Source organism: Papaver somniferum, chromosome 2 (genome assembly GCF_003573695.1).
Source record: "Papaver somniferum cultivar HN1 chromosome 2, ASM357369v1, whole genome shotgun sequence".
Classification (NCBI taxonomy): domain Eukaryota; kingdom Viridiplantae; phylum Streptophyta; class Magnoliopsida; order Ranunculales; family Papaveraceae; genus Papaver; species Papaver somniferum.
In genome coordinates this window covers 66,975,084-66,993,225 of record NC_039359.1, presented here as the reverse complement: position 1 = coordinate 66,993,225, position 18,142 = coordinate 66,975,084, and the positions used below count along the sequence as shown (strand labels likewise).

Genomic DNA, 18,142 nt, shown 5'->3' with positions numbered 1-18,142 from the left:
ACAATGATTGTTGATCCCTTGTGTCCATATCAATAATGATTGTTGATCCCTTGCGTTTGTTTTAGTTTACTTGCTTTGCAAGTCTTTTCTTTCATAGTTTAGGTAGAATTCCTTTTTATTTTCTTTTAGTCGGTTCTTCTAAGCCTATATCAAGCCTAGGTATCTTTATTTAGAGGATATATCTTATTATCAATATTATTATCAAATTTGATTATCAATCTTTCTACCTTAGAATCTTGATCCTAGAACCATATTTTAACTAAGTTCCTGATTGAACTTAAACTATCTTCACAACCCTAACAACTATTTTGCTATCTCCTTATCTGTGCTACATTAGTTGGTATCAGATAGAGAGTTTTTAGATTTTTATCTAAACACAGATCCTTCGCTTCCGCAACTCAAACCCTAAATAAATAAAAAAAATCTTGTATTCTCGTTTCTGTTCATGGAAGAAATAATTACAAAGAAAGAAATACTTACAGAGAAAGACCTTGTTGATATATTCAAGAAAGTATTCAAAGAAGTATTCACGGATTTGGATTTTGAATATAAAGATATATATGTTGGCAAGGAGAATACAAAAGAAACTTCGCAAACTGATGAAGAAAATCAGGATAAACAAGTTTCGTTATTACTGAAGAGAAATCATTGTTTTCTAATGATACTGTAGCTGCTTCGTCTACATCAATTAATGAAGAAAAGATGAAATTTACTTCTCTAGAGGAGGAGATAAAAACTACTACTCAACTGGTTGAAGATAACATTATTTCTAAAGAAGAAGAAAGTCAGGTGGACAAAGCTTCGCTTGTTTCTCAAGAGATTAATGGTAAATCAATTACAAAAGCTCAGTTTGAAGATTTTGTGGAATGTTTTAGACAGTTCAATGAGGTTCCGTTTGAACCAGTTATTATTATAAAGGTTACTTCTGAAAAGAGCAAAGAAGTCCAAGAGGATCCTTTTCTTACAAGAAAATCATCTCAAGGTTTCGCATGATTCACACGAGTTTAATGATTCATCGTCAACTCACAAGGATTCGACGTCATCTGAGGACAATGGAATTGTTTCCGTTACTTCTGTTGGTCAAGATTGTATTAGGTCTACTAATAAGAAGGACGAAGTACCGCATGTTTCTCAAGAACTTATTGGTAAGTCTTCGGATCTTAGTTTGATAACTTCTGATGTTCATATGCATGCAAACCCTAACAAGGTTCAACTGATGGAATTAACCCAACAAAATTCTTTTGTGTTATATGATATGTCTATCCATGTAAGTGAACAACTATCTCTGAAATATATTTTTATAGAATATTTTATTAGTAGACAAGTTTTAGCTGAAAGTTTATTATCGGATTTGAAAATCCTCATGTGCATTGTACAATCCGGTGATAAGATTTGCATTGAAGAGATGTTTTTAGAATGGTCTACACCAAAAGGTATAGGATGGAGTTTTTCTAAAGTTCCTTTTACCAAAGTGACCGCATCACTGTGTGATGTTCAACGAAATACACATGACATTGGATTTCATGTTCGTGATGCTGTTGTATGTGCTAATTTCGATCAATCGAATAAGCCTATAGTTTCCGATATAACCATAACAAGGAAGATCTCGTTGATTCATCATCTGGTAATTCTTCTGTGTCGTTTCATAAATCTGTTCATCATTGTGAATATGATACCACTATTGAAAATTATGCTGGAAGAATTCGTGGTTGAGTTTTGTCAAATATAGAGAAATTGTTTATGGCAGAAAATATATTCGTGTTTGAGTTTTGTGCTTACAAGAATAATGCTTTTGTGCTATTCCCGGCAACAAGAAGTACGAGAAGTACAACTTCATTGATCCTTGCGTTTGTATCAACAATGGTTGTTGATCCCTTGCGTCTGTTTTATCTTACTTGCTTTGCAAGTCTTTTCTTTCCTAGTTTAGGTAGAATTCCTTTTTATTTTCTTTTAGTCGATTCTTCTAAGCTTATATAAAGGCTAGGTCTCTTTTTTCAGAGGATACATCTTATTATTAATATTATATATTATCAAATTTGATCATCAATCTTTCTACATTTGATCATAGAATCAGATTTTAACTAAGTTCCTGACAGAACTTAAACTATCTTCACAACCCTAGCAACTAATTTGCTATCTCCTTATCTGTGCTATACTAGAAACATATCTTTCCTACAACTATGTTTAGCGGTTGGCCAATCAGATTCGATTATGATTGGTTTGATGAAAATCCTACATGGTTAGAGCATAGCATATCAACCAGAGCATGAAGAACAGGAAGATGGTGATGCATTTATTAGCGATTTCATAAGTGGAGGGGAAAAAGTAGGCGAAAGGTTAATACTGGAAATAATAAAAGTGTCCACAATGATGCTGTAATTTTATGCGAGTCTGTTTTGAAGCATGAACAACATATTCAGACATTATTTTCCAATCGTACAAGTGAAGTTCAAAAGATATATAGAATTCGTTTGCGGCAACTATTAGGTGTGTTCAAGCTCTTTTGATTCATTTTGAAAAGGCATGGGTATAACAACCACACCCAATAATTCGTTCGGCAATCTGTATGGACTAACTCCAATATTATTCCGATAGAACCATCTTATAAAGAAAGCTCTATCAAGATATATATAGAAGAGTTATATCTCTTTTTGTCAAATCAATCATCAAGTCAAGCAGATGGAAATCTATGAGCCTGATTGATATGAGAAATACTTGGACTATACCAAAGACCAATGTCCAAGTGTCAATCAATTTATATCCAATGAACAAATGTCGGATTTGCCAATTGATTGAAAAACGCATAACCTATGATATTTGAATTATATAAAAATATAATGTGGAAAAGAAATAACACAGACACCAGAAATCTTGTTAACGAGGAAACTACAAATGCATAAAAACCCTCGGGACCTTGTCCATCTTTGAACGATACGTTGTATTAAGCCGCTACAGACACTAGCCTACTACAAGTTATCTTCGGACTAGAATGTAGTTGATATATAACCAAGTCTCATACCGATTAAGGTACAGTCACGATCCTTACGCCTCTTGAACCACACCGGATTTCGGACACTCGATTCCCTTTGATGATCTCACCCACGTCTAAGAGTTTCAACGACCCAAAGTCTAATACTTATAAAAAAATTTGTGTCACACAGATAAGTCTATTCTGATAGATATATATGCCTCCCACAGAAGTACCTATGAAGTTCTGTTCCGTCTTTTGATAAATCAAGGTGAACATGAACCAATTGATAATCCGGTATTATATTCCCGAAGAATAGCCTAGAAATATATCACCTCACAGTGACTTAACTATATGGTAGTAGAAGAAGTTATTACGGAACCACAAAGTATGAAATGAAGAACTTTTTGATCACTTTTTATATCTTACCTATCAGAGATAAATCTCGAGCAAATCTTAGAGAAGATAGTACTCAATACGATAGAACAAATAAAATCAGAATACGTAACTACAGAGAAAATAGTTGGATCTGGTTTCACTAATACAAAATGAAGTCTTCAAGTCATTAACCTAATATGATTTTGGAAAAACCTAGGTTAAAGGAGAATCGACTCTAGTCGCAACTAGGACACAGGAAAGTGGGAATGGATTCTCCAGTTTCTAGAGTTCTTCCTTATATATTTTTTCAAAACGAGGTTTGCTTACAATCAAAGCTAGGTTTAGCTTAGTAACAAATCAATTATTATTCATTGTTAGATGAAAAACTGATTTAATATTCAAGCTAAGTTTGCTTAAAACCAAAGCAATATCTCTCCACCGTTAGATGGTCTTAGCTTGTTACACACAAATGAAATATAACTTAATTTAGATATGGGTAACTGTACCTAAACGTGTATATTGAGTTGGTTCAATAACAGTTAACCGAAGTTATCCATATGAATAATTTTTTCTTAACCACATTCATTTGACACTTCTAGATCAAATATGATGATCAATCAATCATGATACATAATCAAATGAATCTAATTGTATTTCAAATAGAGTTGTTCAATTGTTCATCACTGAATATAAATAAATGTATATGAACCAATTAAAACAAAATCGGTTTGATTCGTAATAATAAAAAGTACTTATACAAGAATCAAGATATGAACATTAAGCCACGGTTTGCAAATATTGCATTCCTTAATTCATAAATGTTTTGGTTCATGAGTATAAGAATCATACATGACCGATTTTAGAATTTAACCACTGTGTTTGTAAACAGGTACGCAAACAACAGCTTCAGGACTTTGTTATGTCCAGCCGTTCGCGTACCAGGTACGCAAACCGCCGTCCCGGACCCAACTCAGGTAGATACTTTCACGTACTAGGTACGCAAAAAAGGTTCCCGGACTTTAAAGTTAAAATCATTCGCATACTAGGTATGCAAAAAGGGTTCCCGGACCTGAATCATACCAAAAAAGTTTACATACTAGGTACACATACTTTGTTGTATCCAGACATCGGTATTTGTTCTAAACTCCAATTTCAATCATTGAAACACCCTTAGAAGACGACAATAGCTGTCTCACACAAACTTTTAGCTTCAAGTAATTTTCAAGTGATCGAATGATCAATACGAAACATTCCAAGTCGACATCAAATGATTGTCTCACACAAATCATGTAAGATGTTTCAAGGAAATTTCCACATGATCATATTTTGACTTAATATTTAGTTTCCAACAAATAAATTGTTTCCAACTAAACTCGTCAAGAATGTCTCTAAAAAAGCTTCCAATACATATGTCGAGAAATAGGTAAGCGAGATAAACTCAGCTCGAAATATCAAATGTGTATAATATAAAAGTCTATATAGCTATACGACTTATTCTCATTAGAAGATAGAATAGAATAGACTTCTAATTGATATATAGGATTTAATCTCCACATAACTTTTGTTGATGAAGATCCTCCAAGCTCCCCTTAGTAGATCTTCGTCTTCAATTAGTGAACGTCGTGAAGTCTAAAGCTCAACTACACTTTTATCCTAATCCGAGACATAGCTATAAGTAGACTAGAAATCAAGACTATAGTTTTGATCAACTAAACTTGACAAACAAGCTTGAGATAACAACGCTTACGTCTTCGACCGAGCATTGTTTTTGGTATCGAGGAAGGGAAGAATGGATGAGAACAATTCTATTATAGGATGTAGTAGCTCATTTTTAGGATTTTGTTTTGCATATCAATTGTTTTAACTGGTGTATTGTTATCAATAAAAACTGATTACTATAATTGATAGAAGGAGGAATTATTATAAATAAATATTAAGGTTGATACATATAACTTTTGTATGTTTCTTTTGATGTGCACTTGTTATGGAATGCGTAACTGTGGACTACACATGGCATATGCGTGTGTAACTTATCATTACACATGCATATAACTAATGAGTACACATCCATATGTATGTGTGACTTGTAGATACACATGTCATAGACATGTGTAACTTCTACGTACACATGTGTAACTACTTAGTACACATTTATATACAAGTGTAACTTTGCATTACACATATCATATGAATGTGTAACTTCTGGATACACATGCCATATGCATGTGTAACTTCCGTGTACACATCCATATGTTGGTGGTGGTCAGTGGTGGTGGCGGGAGGTGGTTGACGGTGGTGGCTAGCGACGGTGGTTGTCAGTAGCGGTGGGCGGCGGTGGTGGTCAGAGGTGGTTTGACGGTGGTGGTCGGAGGTGGATGGCGGTGGTGGTCGGAGGTTGCTGGCGGTGGTGGTCGGAGGTAGTTGGAACATCATCACACTATATTTTAATAATTTTGGGCGTAAATTTAAAATTTATTTAATTATGGGCTTGACAATATGCATAAAGGTATTAACGTCTCTGAATATTTCGCGGCCTAGATTTAAACTTCTTTTAATTAAGGGCTTGAAATTATGGTTAACCCATAAGTCGGGCCTTAACCTAATTTTTCCAATTTGAAATCCGTAATTAATTGGATTGGATGTGGATGAGGTAAAAATCGGTCCATATCGGCCCATGCTCACCCCTAGGCATAATATCTAAGATTGTTGAATATCCAAAATCCAAACTTCCATATGTTGGGCTTAATTGTTTCATTTTATTTGTTTTTTTTTGGCTGAATCACACATTTTATTAATAAAGGCAAAAGCCAACAAAATTACAGGTCTGACTTAAGAAAACTTAAAATACAACAAAACAGAGATGAAAGAAACTAGAGATAACAAGACATTTTTAACAGACTCAATGAAATCAGTAGTAAACTACCCTAGACATTTCAATTCTCTTAAGAAAAGAAGGTCTTCCCATGTGTACAATTCTTTCTCAGCATTCAACATTGCACCCTTTTTAGCTAAGGTGTCAGCCGAGAAATTGGCTTCTCTGAAAACTTAATAAAGTTGAACATCTTCAAATTCTTGTAATACCTTCATCCATCTTGCTCTAATGAACCAAGGTACATTTCCTTGTTTAAATAAGTTGATTACAGATAAGGAATCAGATGGCACAGTTACCTTTTTACAGTTCAGGTGCACTGTCCATTCCAATGCCCAGAGAATTGCATACATCTCAGCTTAATTGTTTCATTGCCCAACAAAGACACCAACAAATGCATACGGATCCGTCGTATGGTTATGCTTACGCAGTTTCGGATCTTGGGTGAAACCATGGTATATTGGTAGTCAATGGTGGCGCATGATTAATTATCGAAAGACACTAAGACAGAACATGGTGGTGGTGGGATCAATAAGAAACCATCATTCCATGTATTTTCCAAGCTGTTTTATTGGTCGTTTGTATATGGTTTATGCCATGTGGGGTACTAATCCACTTGCCACGCTGTGCCAGTTGTATACCCACAGATATGGATAATAATACCGACCCAATCCCTGTATAATGTTATAATAATACTGGATCCGTTTGATTATAATGTCATAATCAACTAGGAATATTATTTTTCTTTGTCCAAATATTTTGTGTCTGGATCGACAAAAGGAAAACAAAACAAAACTTTGTTTTCACAATTTGTTAAGAACAACGGATTTTGGTAACTTACCAACATTAAGAGGTTGCGTTTGAAACCCGTACAGCTTAATAATCCAAACGCAAAATAGTAGTATTTTTTTGACGGAACTCTCAGTAATTTTGTAAAAAAGTTAGAACATGTAATATTCAGCGATAGAAACAGGATTGAAAGACTAGGTGGGCTAAAACTGCGTGATGGACTAAGCATAAATTTTTAGTTTGCTTTTCTTTTTTTTTCCTCAAAACTTACTTCGAGAAAACAATAACTGAGTTGATTTTAAGTTTTATAGTCACCTATAGCCACCGCTTAGTTCCGTCACTGCAGGTAAGCTGATGTATACTGGAGTTGTACTGCGTTACTTGATGAGAAGTGCTTTTGGCTTTAGTACCATGGACAAAACTAGGTGACTAGATCCCTTGATTAAAAAGGGTTTAGTCAGACAAGTCAATTAAATTAGAGTATCAATTTATCACAAGAGTACAATTAACTGCAAAAATGATTTATAAAACTAACAAACTTCCAACATTACAATCAGTAAATTGATTTTAGCATTTAGGATAAAGTATAAAAATAGCACTAATTGTTGGGTACAATTAAATTTTTTAATTTTAAGCAAAGTTTGGTTAGCTGATAGCCCTTATCGGACTATTTTTTGGGCATCCAGACCATCACTGGTTGGCAATTAAATTAAAATAGATTATGAGATCCATAAATCTTTTTCTTAAGCTCATAATCTGTTACGAAAGTGTTTGATAAATTAAAATATATAAAATCATTTAGTTATTGTAATTAGATGATTAATTTTAGAAAGAAAAAAAGTTGTTTATAAAGTTACAATCGGCCAATATTTGTTGAACCAAAGTTATCCCCGACTGTGAATAGATGTTGCTTTGAATTGTGTAGGGTTTGCAGTTCACGAGCGACTAGCAGGTAAAGCCTGCTGCCTGCTTGTTTGTTCGTACAAACCACCAGTCTATAGATGTTGTTAAAATTATGTAGGGTTTGTAAATTCACAAGCGACTAGCGGATATAGTTTTTTACTGCCTGTTCATTAACAGATCCGCTCACACTTTTATTTTCACATTATCTCATTTTTTGGACGTTATCCTTTTAATATCACATAATAAGATGTAAACATATAAATTTTAATAAGCAATAACATTTGCCTTAATGGACAGTCTTTTAAGTTTCTTGATCTATCTATTTTACCAAACAAATCAACTAATTTTTTTTTGCGGCGGATTTGATTTCTCGTCCCCTGAAAAGAAAAAAGCTAACTGCAATTCTTCCATGAACCTTATAGCATGTTTGGATATCAAATACAGAACAACTTTTGTTTTTAGTCAATTTCAAAAGTTAAACTTCTTGCTTTATAAAAAGTTAAATGTTTTGATCCTAAAAATCATTCTGTATATATCCAAACTAGTTTATGATTTTTGGATGTAATTAAGTTGAAAAATAACTTCTCATTGTGCATCCAAACGTCTTATTAAACAAATATTCACAACAAGATATCTTAAAAAGAAACAGAGAGGCCCAATAATAGTGAAATCTTGATCAAGTATCGTTTTCCTTTCTTGATTCAAAAGTTACCAGTACAAGTTTGCTACTTATATAAAACCAAAGAAAAATAATTTTGTATAGCATTATTGTTGATTTTAATAGATGTAGGGTGTTGATTGAATTTCTATAGCCAGCTAATTTCCAACATGTTATATTCCTACACCCACCACTCTCAGCATTCAATAAAACCCCACTTCATCCCTCTCCACAAAATATAAACACTCACTACATACCACACTTCTACCACCACTTCTAGTTAGTTTCTCTCCACCACCATTTTTCCATGGCTTCTCATTATCTTCTAGTTCTTGCTTTAGTTTCATCATGTCTTTTAATTTCTGTTCATGCTCAAAAAGACGCTGCCCCAGCACCCAAAGGAGCCGGTCCGATCAATCTCACTGGAATCCTTGACAAAGCTGGTCAATACACAACGTTTATCCGTCTGTTGACATCGACACAGGTAAGTAGCCAAATCACTAATCAACTCAATTCATCGGATCAGGGAATGACCGTGTTTGCTCCAACTGATAACGCTTTTAATAACTTGAAACCCGGTACTCTAAACGGTTTATCAACACAAGAGCAAGTTGAGCTTGTTTTATCCCACGTCTTGCCTAAATATTACAGCTTGGTGATGTTTGAAACTGCTAGCAACCCTGTTAGAACTCAAGCAACTGGTCAAGGTGGTGGTGCGTTTGGATTAAATTTCACTACCTCCGCAAACCAAGTTAATGTTTCATCTGGTATGGTCGATGTTATCCTTAACAATGCTCTACGACAAGAATTCCCCTTGTCGGTTTATCAAGTTGATAAGGTTTTGTTACCATTGGATTTATTTGGAGCTAAACCACCAGCATCCCCACCACCACCACCTTCTCCAACTGATGCCAAGAAACCAAAATCATCTACCAGTGGACCTGCAGCTTCTGCCGATGGAGACGACAAACCATCTTCAGCTGTGAGGAATATGGGCATGGGTTTGGTTGCTGGAGTTGCGGCAATGTTCATGGGCTTTTTTTGATTACAAAATGATTAATGTGTGATGATGCAATAGCATTTGGCAATACTACATTTCACTGTATTAAAGTCATAATGTTGTTTTTCTGAGAATTAAAATTATTTTCGCATCGTTTAAATAATTTCATTCTTTTGATCTCTGTATGTGGATGATGATTATAATTTCATGAATGGTTTTTCTATATAATCATCTTATTCTGACATCAGTTCTAAGTAAAAATGAAATGGAGATTAAACTGAGGTTTTATCAAGCTTGAAAGTGGGATCATATCACATGGAAGCGGAATAAATATATAACATGAATCAGAATTCAGATCTAATAATACTGCAGCATCACAATAAAAAAATGTACTGTCCAGATGGACGCTTCTGATAAATAACTAATACATTAGCTAGTTAGACTCTGAATTTGAAACCAAGGATTCAAAAGCAAACGCATTTCAATAAGTTTGATCAATAAAATGTTCTTGACCGTGAGAAATTGCTAAATTTTTCCATGAAACTTACAATTTTAATGTAAAAGTTCCGGCGAAACAAAGAATGACACTCTAGTCACTTGTCCTTTTTCTTGGTTGCTTAAGGCATGTCCTATTAGGTAATTTACAGGTTGTTTTTCTGACCAAATCTGACTCATCTGGATTTGATTCATCTTGATCTGACTCACTGTGGCAGACTCAAAAGTTATTAACTAGTAGAGCTACAGAAAGTTTTTGAATCTAGTCGATATGTGTTTCGTCGGGTACCAAATGATATCTAACTCAAATAGTCCCAAGGCAGACGTATAAGTCGATTCCAACGCTAGAAAAGCAAATAAAAGATCTGACATCTGACTCAAACCGAGTCAGACTCAGACCACGAGTCAGATCCAACAACCACGGTGTTAGGTTATGCATTTGATTCCCAAAAAAGCTAATAACTTTATACCCTATCCATGACAATGTGATTGTGTAGAAGGAAAAACAAAAAATTAGAATCAAGATGATGAAGACAATTAAACAGTCATCAAAGGGGTATAGACAATTAATGAACTAATCAAGAAACGGGTGCATGGTGTTACCTCAAAGTCAGATCGTTGTTTGCAGGCTGTTTTGGGTAAGTTATTGGTGTGAGGGATAACTATTAACTTATTGCAGGATCTATTCGTTTTCAGGGTCCATGGTGGTGGAGCCAGTCCCTCGCGACATATGAACATGTACACTCAATATTACGTGTCTCTGGTGGGAAAACTGTCAATTGAGATTAAATCTCATTACAAAATTTCATTTAGAAAACATTAACTGATTAGTTAAGAATCAGATCTACAAATTCCACATGATTTTGAAGCTTAAGTAACGGGTTAAGATGATAAAATAGATTTATAGCCTATGCTACTCATCGGTTACGCGATAAACCTATGCTCATGTATTCACTTATAGGCCTTCTCCATTGTCACAATTTTGCCCCATTGCCAACCTATGATCTCTCGCTATATGAACAGCAGTTGAATACGTCATGTAGCAAACAGACAGTCTTTCAAGCTAACAGAGCCAGAATTTTTATCTTAGCTGTGAGTAGAATATTCCTTAGGTTAATGGTGGATTCAACATCCTAGTGTTTTTTCATCACTCTTGTTTACTGTCTCCCTTCATTGCTGTTTTCTCAATAGTTCACTGATAGTTTACTGTTAGTTTTGTGTTTAATGTTTAGTTTTGTGTTTAATGTTAGTTCACTTTTAGTGTCAACTGTTAAGTAGTGGAATGATAGATTAGAAGCCTTAGTGCACTGAATTGATTGAGTAATGGGAAAGACCAATATACCCTCATCTTCTTTATTTATTTTATTAAGATCCGAAAGATATAGAGACCTTCGTTGAAGCCAGTTTATCTGTTGTTTCTTCATTATCAAAGGATTTTCTTTATCCTTCTCCAATTCAATCTAAATCAGCTAATGATAAAAAAAGATTAGTTGTAATCATCACCACTACTAGCTACCACCATTATATATCCACCGATTCTAAATCATCACCGGAAGAATAACCTTCTCCCACCACCACTACCAACTTAACAAAATCAGTGTTTGACTTGTAGAAACATGTTGGATTAAAATTATGACTTTAGTTTTTTGTGAAAGAACTTGATGGATAATATTTGGAAATGATTAAACCGGGAATGTTGAGAAATCAACTATATCGTTTTTGTTTAGATCTGATGGGTTTGCAAGTGTTTTGATTTCAAAATTGTTTAGAAGAGAATGCATTGTTAAAACTTGGGGATGAATTTTGATGCTAGGCTATCTGTGTTGCTTAATTTGATTGTGCATGGGGTGTTATATACATGGAAGACAACTGATTAGTCAATGAGCTTTTACTTGCACATAAATTGTTTGGTCGGAGGTCTGAAATGTATATACACTGGAAAGTGGAAACTGATCATCGTTTATACTATTTGACTACTTCTGATACATATGACTGGTTGTTTTCTTACCTTTTCATGTTATTTAATGGATGGTGAAGATGTTCGCTCTCACTAGATGCATGACCAGCTGTTTATTATTGTTGAATTGTATGGTGTTCGTCCAATTTTGCGCTATAGATGTTGGTGCTTTGCAGAGATAACTCTATATGGGTAGCTACGTTTTGCTCTAATTTTCAATTGGTGGTGCTCTAATTTGTTTGTGAGTTTTTTCCTAACTGTTACTAGATGTGACTGTTCTTATAACGTCTAATGTGTCACACAACATTCGAAGACTGGTTGTTGTGGAGACTTGTATGTGGAGAGAAATCTTTGTGAGTGTGTTTTCTTGTATTAGTGACATGCTTCCTACAAGTGTTTGTGGAGCCAGTGGTAGTATTGTGTTCAGTTGCATTGTTGGTGATGGTTTATTGTATACATAATGCAATGTTGGGATTATCTAAAGATTGAATACAATTATGATACTGCTCTTCTTCAAGTCGTATCATCTTTCATTTCACTAAAACATTGGTTTTGGTTGATCTTTTCGCCAATTTGGAAGATGGTTTTTGTGTATGTAAATAATCCACCAAGATCTCATAGGTGGTGTTGGTGTTGTTTTTCTGAGTAGCTTGGATGAAATGCTAAGTTTTAAATGTATGGATTTATATTAAGTTTTCCTTTAGATGAAACCAGTTTCATCCTGCACATATTCTGACAAAAGAAATATTTTCGTTTAGATGAAACCAGTTTCATCCTGCATATATTCTAACAAGAAAACATATTTTCATAATCCAGTTTCATCTATACATTCTGATGGAAAAAACATGTTTTCGTCTTGCGTAATTTGATAAAGATCATATGAATTTATCTGTTAATAATATTATGACTAATTTTAAATCAAGTTTTCATATCAATTGACTTGCAATTAAGATATATATACATAGATGAGTCAAATTTTACAATTTAGATTTTATGCAAACATAAAGTTTTACAAACAAGAAACTTAGAGAAACTACGACAACCTAATGAAATGAGATAGTCCTAGTTGTCATTTTCCTTACCGCAACTTCCTTTGTTTCGGAATTAAACCTGCAACAATTTTAGATAGTAGGTTCATTTAAAATGATCGTTTATCACATATTAAACCTGGATTAAATCCTGTACATCAAAATTAAACCTAGATGAAACAGGTTTCATCTTCGCGTAAACCTGGATGAAACCCCCTACACAATATATTAAACCTGAACGAAACCAGTTACATCATATCAAAAATAAATTTATATCACATATTAAACTTGTTTTGATTCACCACCCACATTCACATCATGCCCATTGTTGGCTCTTACTTCAGCAGTCTTGTTGTTATTGTTTCCTGCGATAATTTATATACAAATCAGATACATCCTTTTTTAAATCTATGTAAAAACCAGTTACATTCTATATTAAAGCTACATGAAAACCAGTTTCTTCATGTCAGCTTTGGAGACACTATAAGAATCACATTGTACCACTACATAATGCAGAAGCAAACAAGCACATAAGATGGGTTTATGCGCCAGCATCAATCGGGCCATCTTATTGATGGGTTTATACACTATAAGATTTCTTCACATTCCAAGACCATAATAACTCAGTCTCATTCTAAGTCCAAGCAAAGTTGGTACTTGCTAGGCTTAGTGATATGTGCATAACCTAACTGCAGAGATGTTATATGGATCACATTTAGCTAACGAGGTAATGCTATATGGATCACATTTAGTTGTAAGATGCTATATATATTTGTTTGAGGGTGAAAACAGTTTCTGCTGATGTTGGTAATTTCAAGTGCGTGGGTGAGAAACGAGTCTAAACCCTAAAAAATATATTGTAAGGGAGTACTTTGATTCGAGAGATCAATCTGTACAAATCCGGCCTAAACCAAGAAATGTCCGTTCCAGACTTGCTTCGGTCAAAAAATTAAAGGAGAAGGGTTGGTCTAGGGAGGGAAGCGAAGAGAGTGTTGAGACCAGAATAGTTGATTCGGGAAGAGTAGTTGTTTGACGACTTGTATCAGAAAGTGGAAAGATAACAGATGGGAAAGCTAACAAGTGATTTCTGAGCGTTATATCCTCCTGACCAAAAAATTTTCTTTGGTGGAAATAGGTGAGACCTATTTATACAAGTCACAACGAAACTTACCCTGGTCTCGTAAGAAGTGGAAACGATTGAGTAAATGGAAGAAAATGGTAACGGGTAACGCCTGGAATTGATGTTTCCATAATGAAGGAAACGTTTCACCATTACTTCTTGTATTTAATAACCGCCTCACCCTTATGACACTTTCATATAACGGGCGTAGTGTACGCCGCACGCTGTAAACCGTCAGACCAATACCCTGATGAGCATCCCCCAGTTTATGACATGTTTTGATGTCTCAAGTGTTTCCATGGAAAACATGTAGCATGTTGTTACGTGTGGCGTGGCCAAAGGATTTGGCGTTTGTAGCCAAGTTGGTGTCGTGACCAAAGAATAGGAATCGTAGCCAGGTTGGTGCCGTGACCAAGAGTTAGCATCGCAGCCAAGACATTGCCATGAGTCGTTTTGTGGAAGGTTTGTACGAATGAGATCTGCATCTCAGGAGGAAGGGTAGCCGTAGATTGTTGCAACCCTTCGTTTGGCAACCAGCGGCATGGTTGTAGCGCTTGCATGCTCTTGGCACGGCCAAATTAGGGTTTTGGCGTTGTGGCCGAGAATTGGCGCCGTGGCCAAGACATTGCCACAAATCATTTGGTGGCAAGTTTGTATGGCTGAGATTCGTATCTCAAGAGGAAAGGTGGCAGTTGATTGTTGCAATCTTTCATTTGCAGCTAGTGGAATGGTTTAGGCGCGGCCGAGCTAGGATTTTGGCGTAGTTTAGGCGCGGCCAAAACTAGGGTTTTGGCATAGTTTAGGTGCGGACAAAATTAGGGATTGGCATAGGGCCAAAAGTTGCCATGCGTTCGGTGGCAAGCTTGTACGGCTGAGATTTTCATCTCAGGAGGAAGGGTGGTCGTTGATTGTTGTAACCCTTCTTTTGGCAGCCAGCGGCATGTGGTAGGGCGGTCATGGCTTTGGCATATTTTAGGCGCGGCCAAAATTAGGGTTTTGGCAAAACTGTGATGTTTGGCCTTGGGCCGGAAGTTGACATGCGTTAGGTGGCGAACTTGGACGGCTGACATATGCATCTCAGATGGAAGGATAGCCGTTGATTGTTGCAACCTTTCGTTTGGCAGCCGGAGGCATGTGGTAGGGCCGACATGCATGGCTTTGGCATATTTTAGGCGCGACCAAAATTAGGGTTTTGGAAAAACCGTGATGTTTGGACTTGGGTCGGAAGATGCCATGCGTTAGGTGGCGAACTTGGACGGCTGAGATATGCATCTCAGATGGAAGGGTAGCCGTTAATTTTTGCAACCCTTCGTTTGGCAGCCAGCGGCATGTGGTAGAGCCGGCATGGCTTTGGCATATTTTAGGCGCGACCAAAATTAGGGTTTTGGCTAAACCGTGATGTTTGGCCTTGGGCCGGAAGTTGACATGCGTTAGGTGGTGAACTTGGATGGCTGAGATCTGCATCTCAGATGGAAGGGTATCCGTTGATTGTTGCAACCCTTCGTCTGGCATCCAGCGGCATGTGGTAGGGACGGCATGGGTTTGTCATATTTTAGGCGCGACCAAAATTAGGGTTTTGGAAAAACTGTGATGTTTGGCCTTGGGCCGGAAGTTTACAAGCGTTAGGTGGCGAACTTGGACGGCTGAGATATGCATCTCAGATGAAAGGGTAGCCGTTGATTGTTGCAACCCTTCGTTTGGCAGCCAGCGGCATGTGGTAGGGTCAGCATGGCTTTGGCGTGGAGATGTGGCCGGCATGGTATGCCATTGGCACTGTGGTGCATCTGGCATGGTTGGCATGCCTTGGCGCGAAGATGTGGCTGGCATTGTGTGCCATTAGCACTGTGGTGCGTATGGCATGGTCGGCATGCCTTTGGCGCGAAGATGTGGCTGGCATGGTATGCCATTGGCACTGTAGTACGGCTGGCATGCTCGGCATGCCTTTGGCGCGGAGATGTGGTTGGCATGGCATGCCATTGGCACGGTGGTGCGGCTGGCATGGTCGGCATGACTTTGGCGCGGAGATGTGGCTAGCATGGCATGCCATTGGCACGGTGGTGCGGATGGCATGGTTGGCATGCCTTGGCGCGGAGATGTGGATGACATGGCATTTCATTGGCACGGTGGTGAGGATGTCATGGTTGGCATTCCTTTGGCGCGGAGGTGTGGCTGGCATGGCATTTCATTGGCACGGTGGTGCGGCTAGCATGGTTGGCATGCCTTTGGCGCAGAGATGTGGCTGGCATGGCATGCCATTGACATGGTGGTGCGGATGGTATGGTTGGCATGCCTTTAGCGCGGAGATATGACTGGCATGGCATTCCATTGGAACGTTAGGCTAGCATGCGTGGCTGGCATGTGTTGAGGTGATGCCATTCAGTACCGAGGGATCCGTCGTGGAGCATGGCATATACATAAAAAAAGGTACCCTGGTCATTTTACGCAGTCATGTTGAATGGTTCAATAAATGTGCTAGTGGCGACATTATTACCAAGTGTGACATCACCGTTTGACTAAGGTTTTACGATTTTAACCCTAAGCTGAAAACCACCATCAATATTAAGTCCCCTGCTTAGCTCAGAACAGGGGCTTTGTTGCGAGGTAAGCATAAGATGGTGACTATCAAGGACAAAATCGAAACGACAAGTCATGAAGAGATGGTCAGGAAAATCTGTCTAGCCTTTTTCGGGAGGTAAGGAGAATTCATAATTCTTGTGTTGGTGGCTTTGCGTAGATTCTGCTCGTGGTGATGCTAGCTAGGCCGCGGAGTGGTAGAGGTGGAAACTGTCTTCAGTCTAGGTGGAAACTGGCTTCAGTCCGCGGGATGGTGGAAACTGGCTTCAGTCCCATGGAAGGATGACGACTGGCTTCAGTTCTGTGGAAGGATGACGACTGGCTTCAGTTCCGTGAAAGGATGACGACTGGCTTCAGGTCCGTGGAAGGATGGGAACTGATTTCGGAACTTCGGCTACCAAACGGTGGTGATGGCGCCTGGCAACTTTGTCTAAATTAGGGTTTGGCATGCCGAAACCCTTATTAGCGTTCCTTACTAAAATCGTTGTAGATTTCTCGTACGAACTCGTATTTTGACGGTCCGCCCCTCCATTATGAACGGAAAAGAATTTCCTATCTCCCTAAGAGGGAATATTTAGGTTTTGAACTCGTTTAGCTGGTGAAAGCAGTCCGACAGAAAAACTCAGGAAGAATTCATGAGGGATGTTGCGGGCCCGAGATAGCATAGTCGCGCCCAGTCATCTATTCCCGTTCATGGAGAAAGAAGGAATCTTATTCTGTTCAAACTCTAGAAACTCCGTCCGTATGAAAAGAGGTATCGTCCCTCTTCTGTTTTTTGTTGCTCGTCTGGATCCGTGCTTTCTTCTGCAGTGTCTCTCCAGTGGATTCCAAAATTTTCCGAACTCCATTGCATTATTGGGATGGATGGATGAAATATATGCTCGACAACGATCATGTTATGGCTAATCTTGGGGATTATGGTTACATTGTCGGTCCATCCTTGACTTTAGGTTGTTCAGTGTCTGGACCTTCTGATCGCGATGATGATATGTCGTGGATGATTGTATGGTAGAAATCTTCCAAAGCCATAGGATGAAATAGATGAGTTGGGAGACATTATGTTGCCGATGTGATGCTATCAAGTCTTCAAGGACTTTGTTCCAAGAGACATCCTTCGAAGCAGCTTTTGAATCTTGGACTATCGCATGGAATAGGATGCGGTGAGAAGTCCCCAGTTATATTTCTGTTAGATCCGATGGCATGGACGAATATGTGAATGTATCTTTGTGGCGTACTTTTGGAGTCTTCGATGCACATGTACGGCTTCATGTTGAGAAATTCCTGCGGCTCGTAAAACTTCGGCAGTGGTGATGTTGAAATCAGAAATAACCAGGTTGAGGGGAGTGAAAGGGTCCCATGCTGGTATTCCACAGATGTAGCCTACTTTCATTGCATCTCCTTGA

The 18,142-nt window shown here is 37.5% G+C and overlaps 1 protein-coding gene across 1 annotated transcript; it reads left to right on the top strand.

Annotated features, from left to right (window-relative positions):
- Positions 1–8,780: 8,780 nt before the first annotated feature.
- Positions 8,781–9,788, top strand: LOC113347920 (fasciclin-like arabinogalactan protein 13). Its single transcript, XM_026591612.1, has one exon. The coding sequence runs from the start codon at positions 8,873–8,875 to the stop codon at positions 9,608–9,610; it is 738 nt and encodes a 245-aa protein (XP_026447397.1). The 5' UTR covers positions 8,781–8,872; the 3' UTR covers positions 9,611–9,788.
- Positions 9,789–18,142: the final 8,354 nt, after the last annotated feature.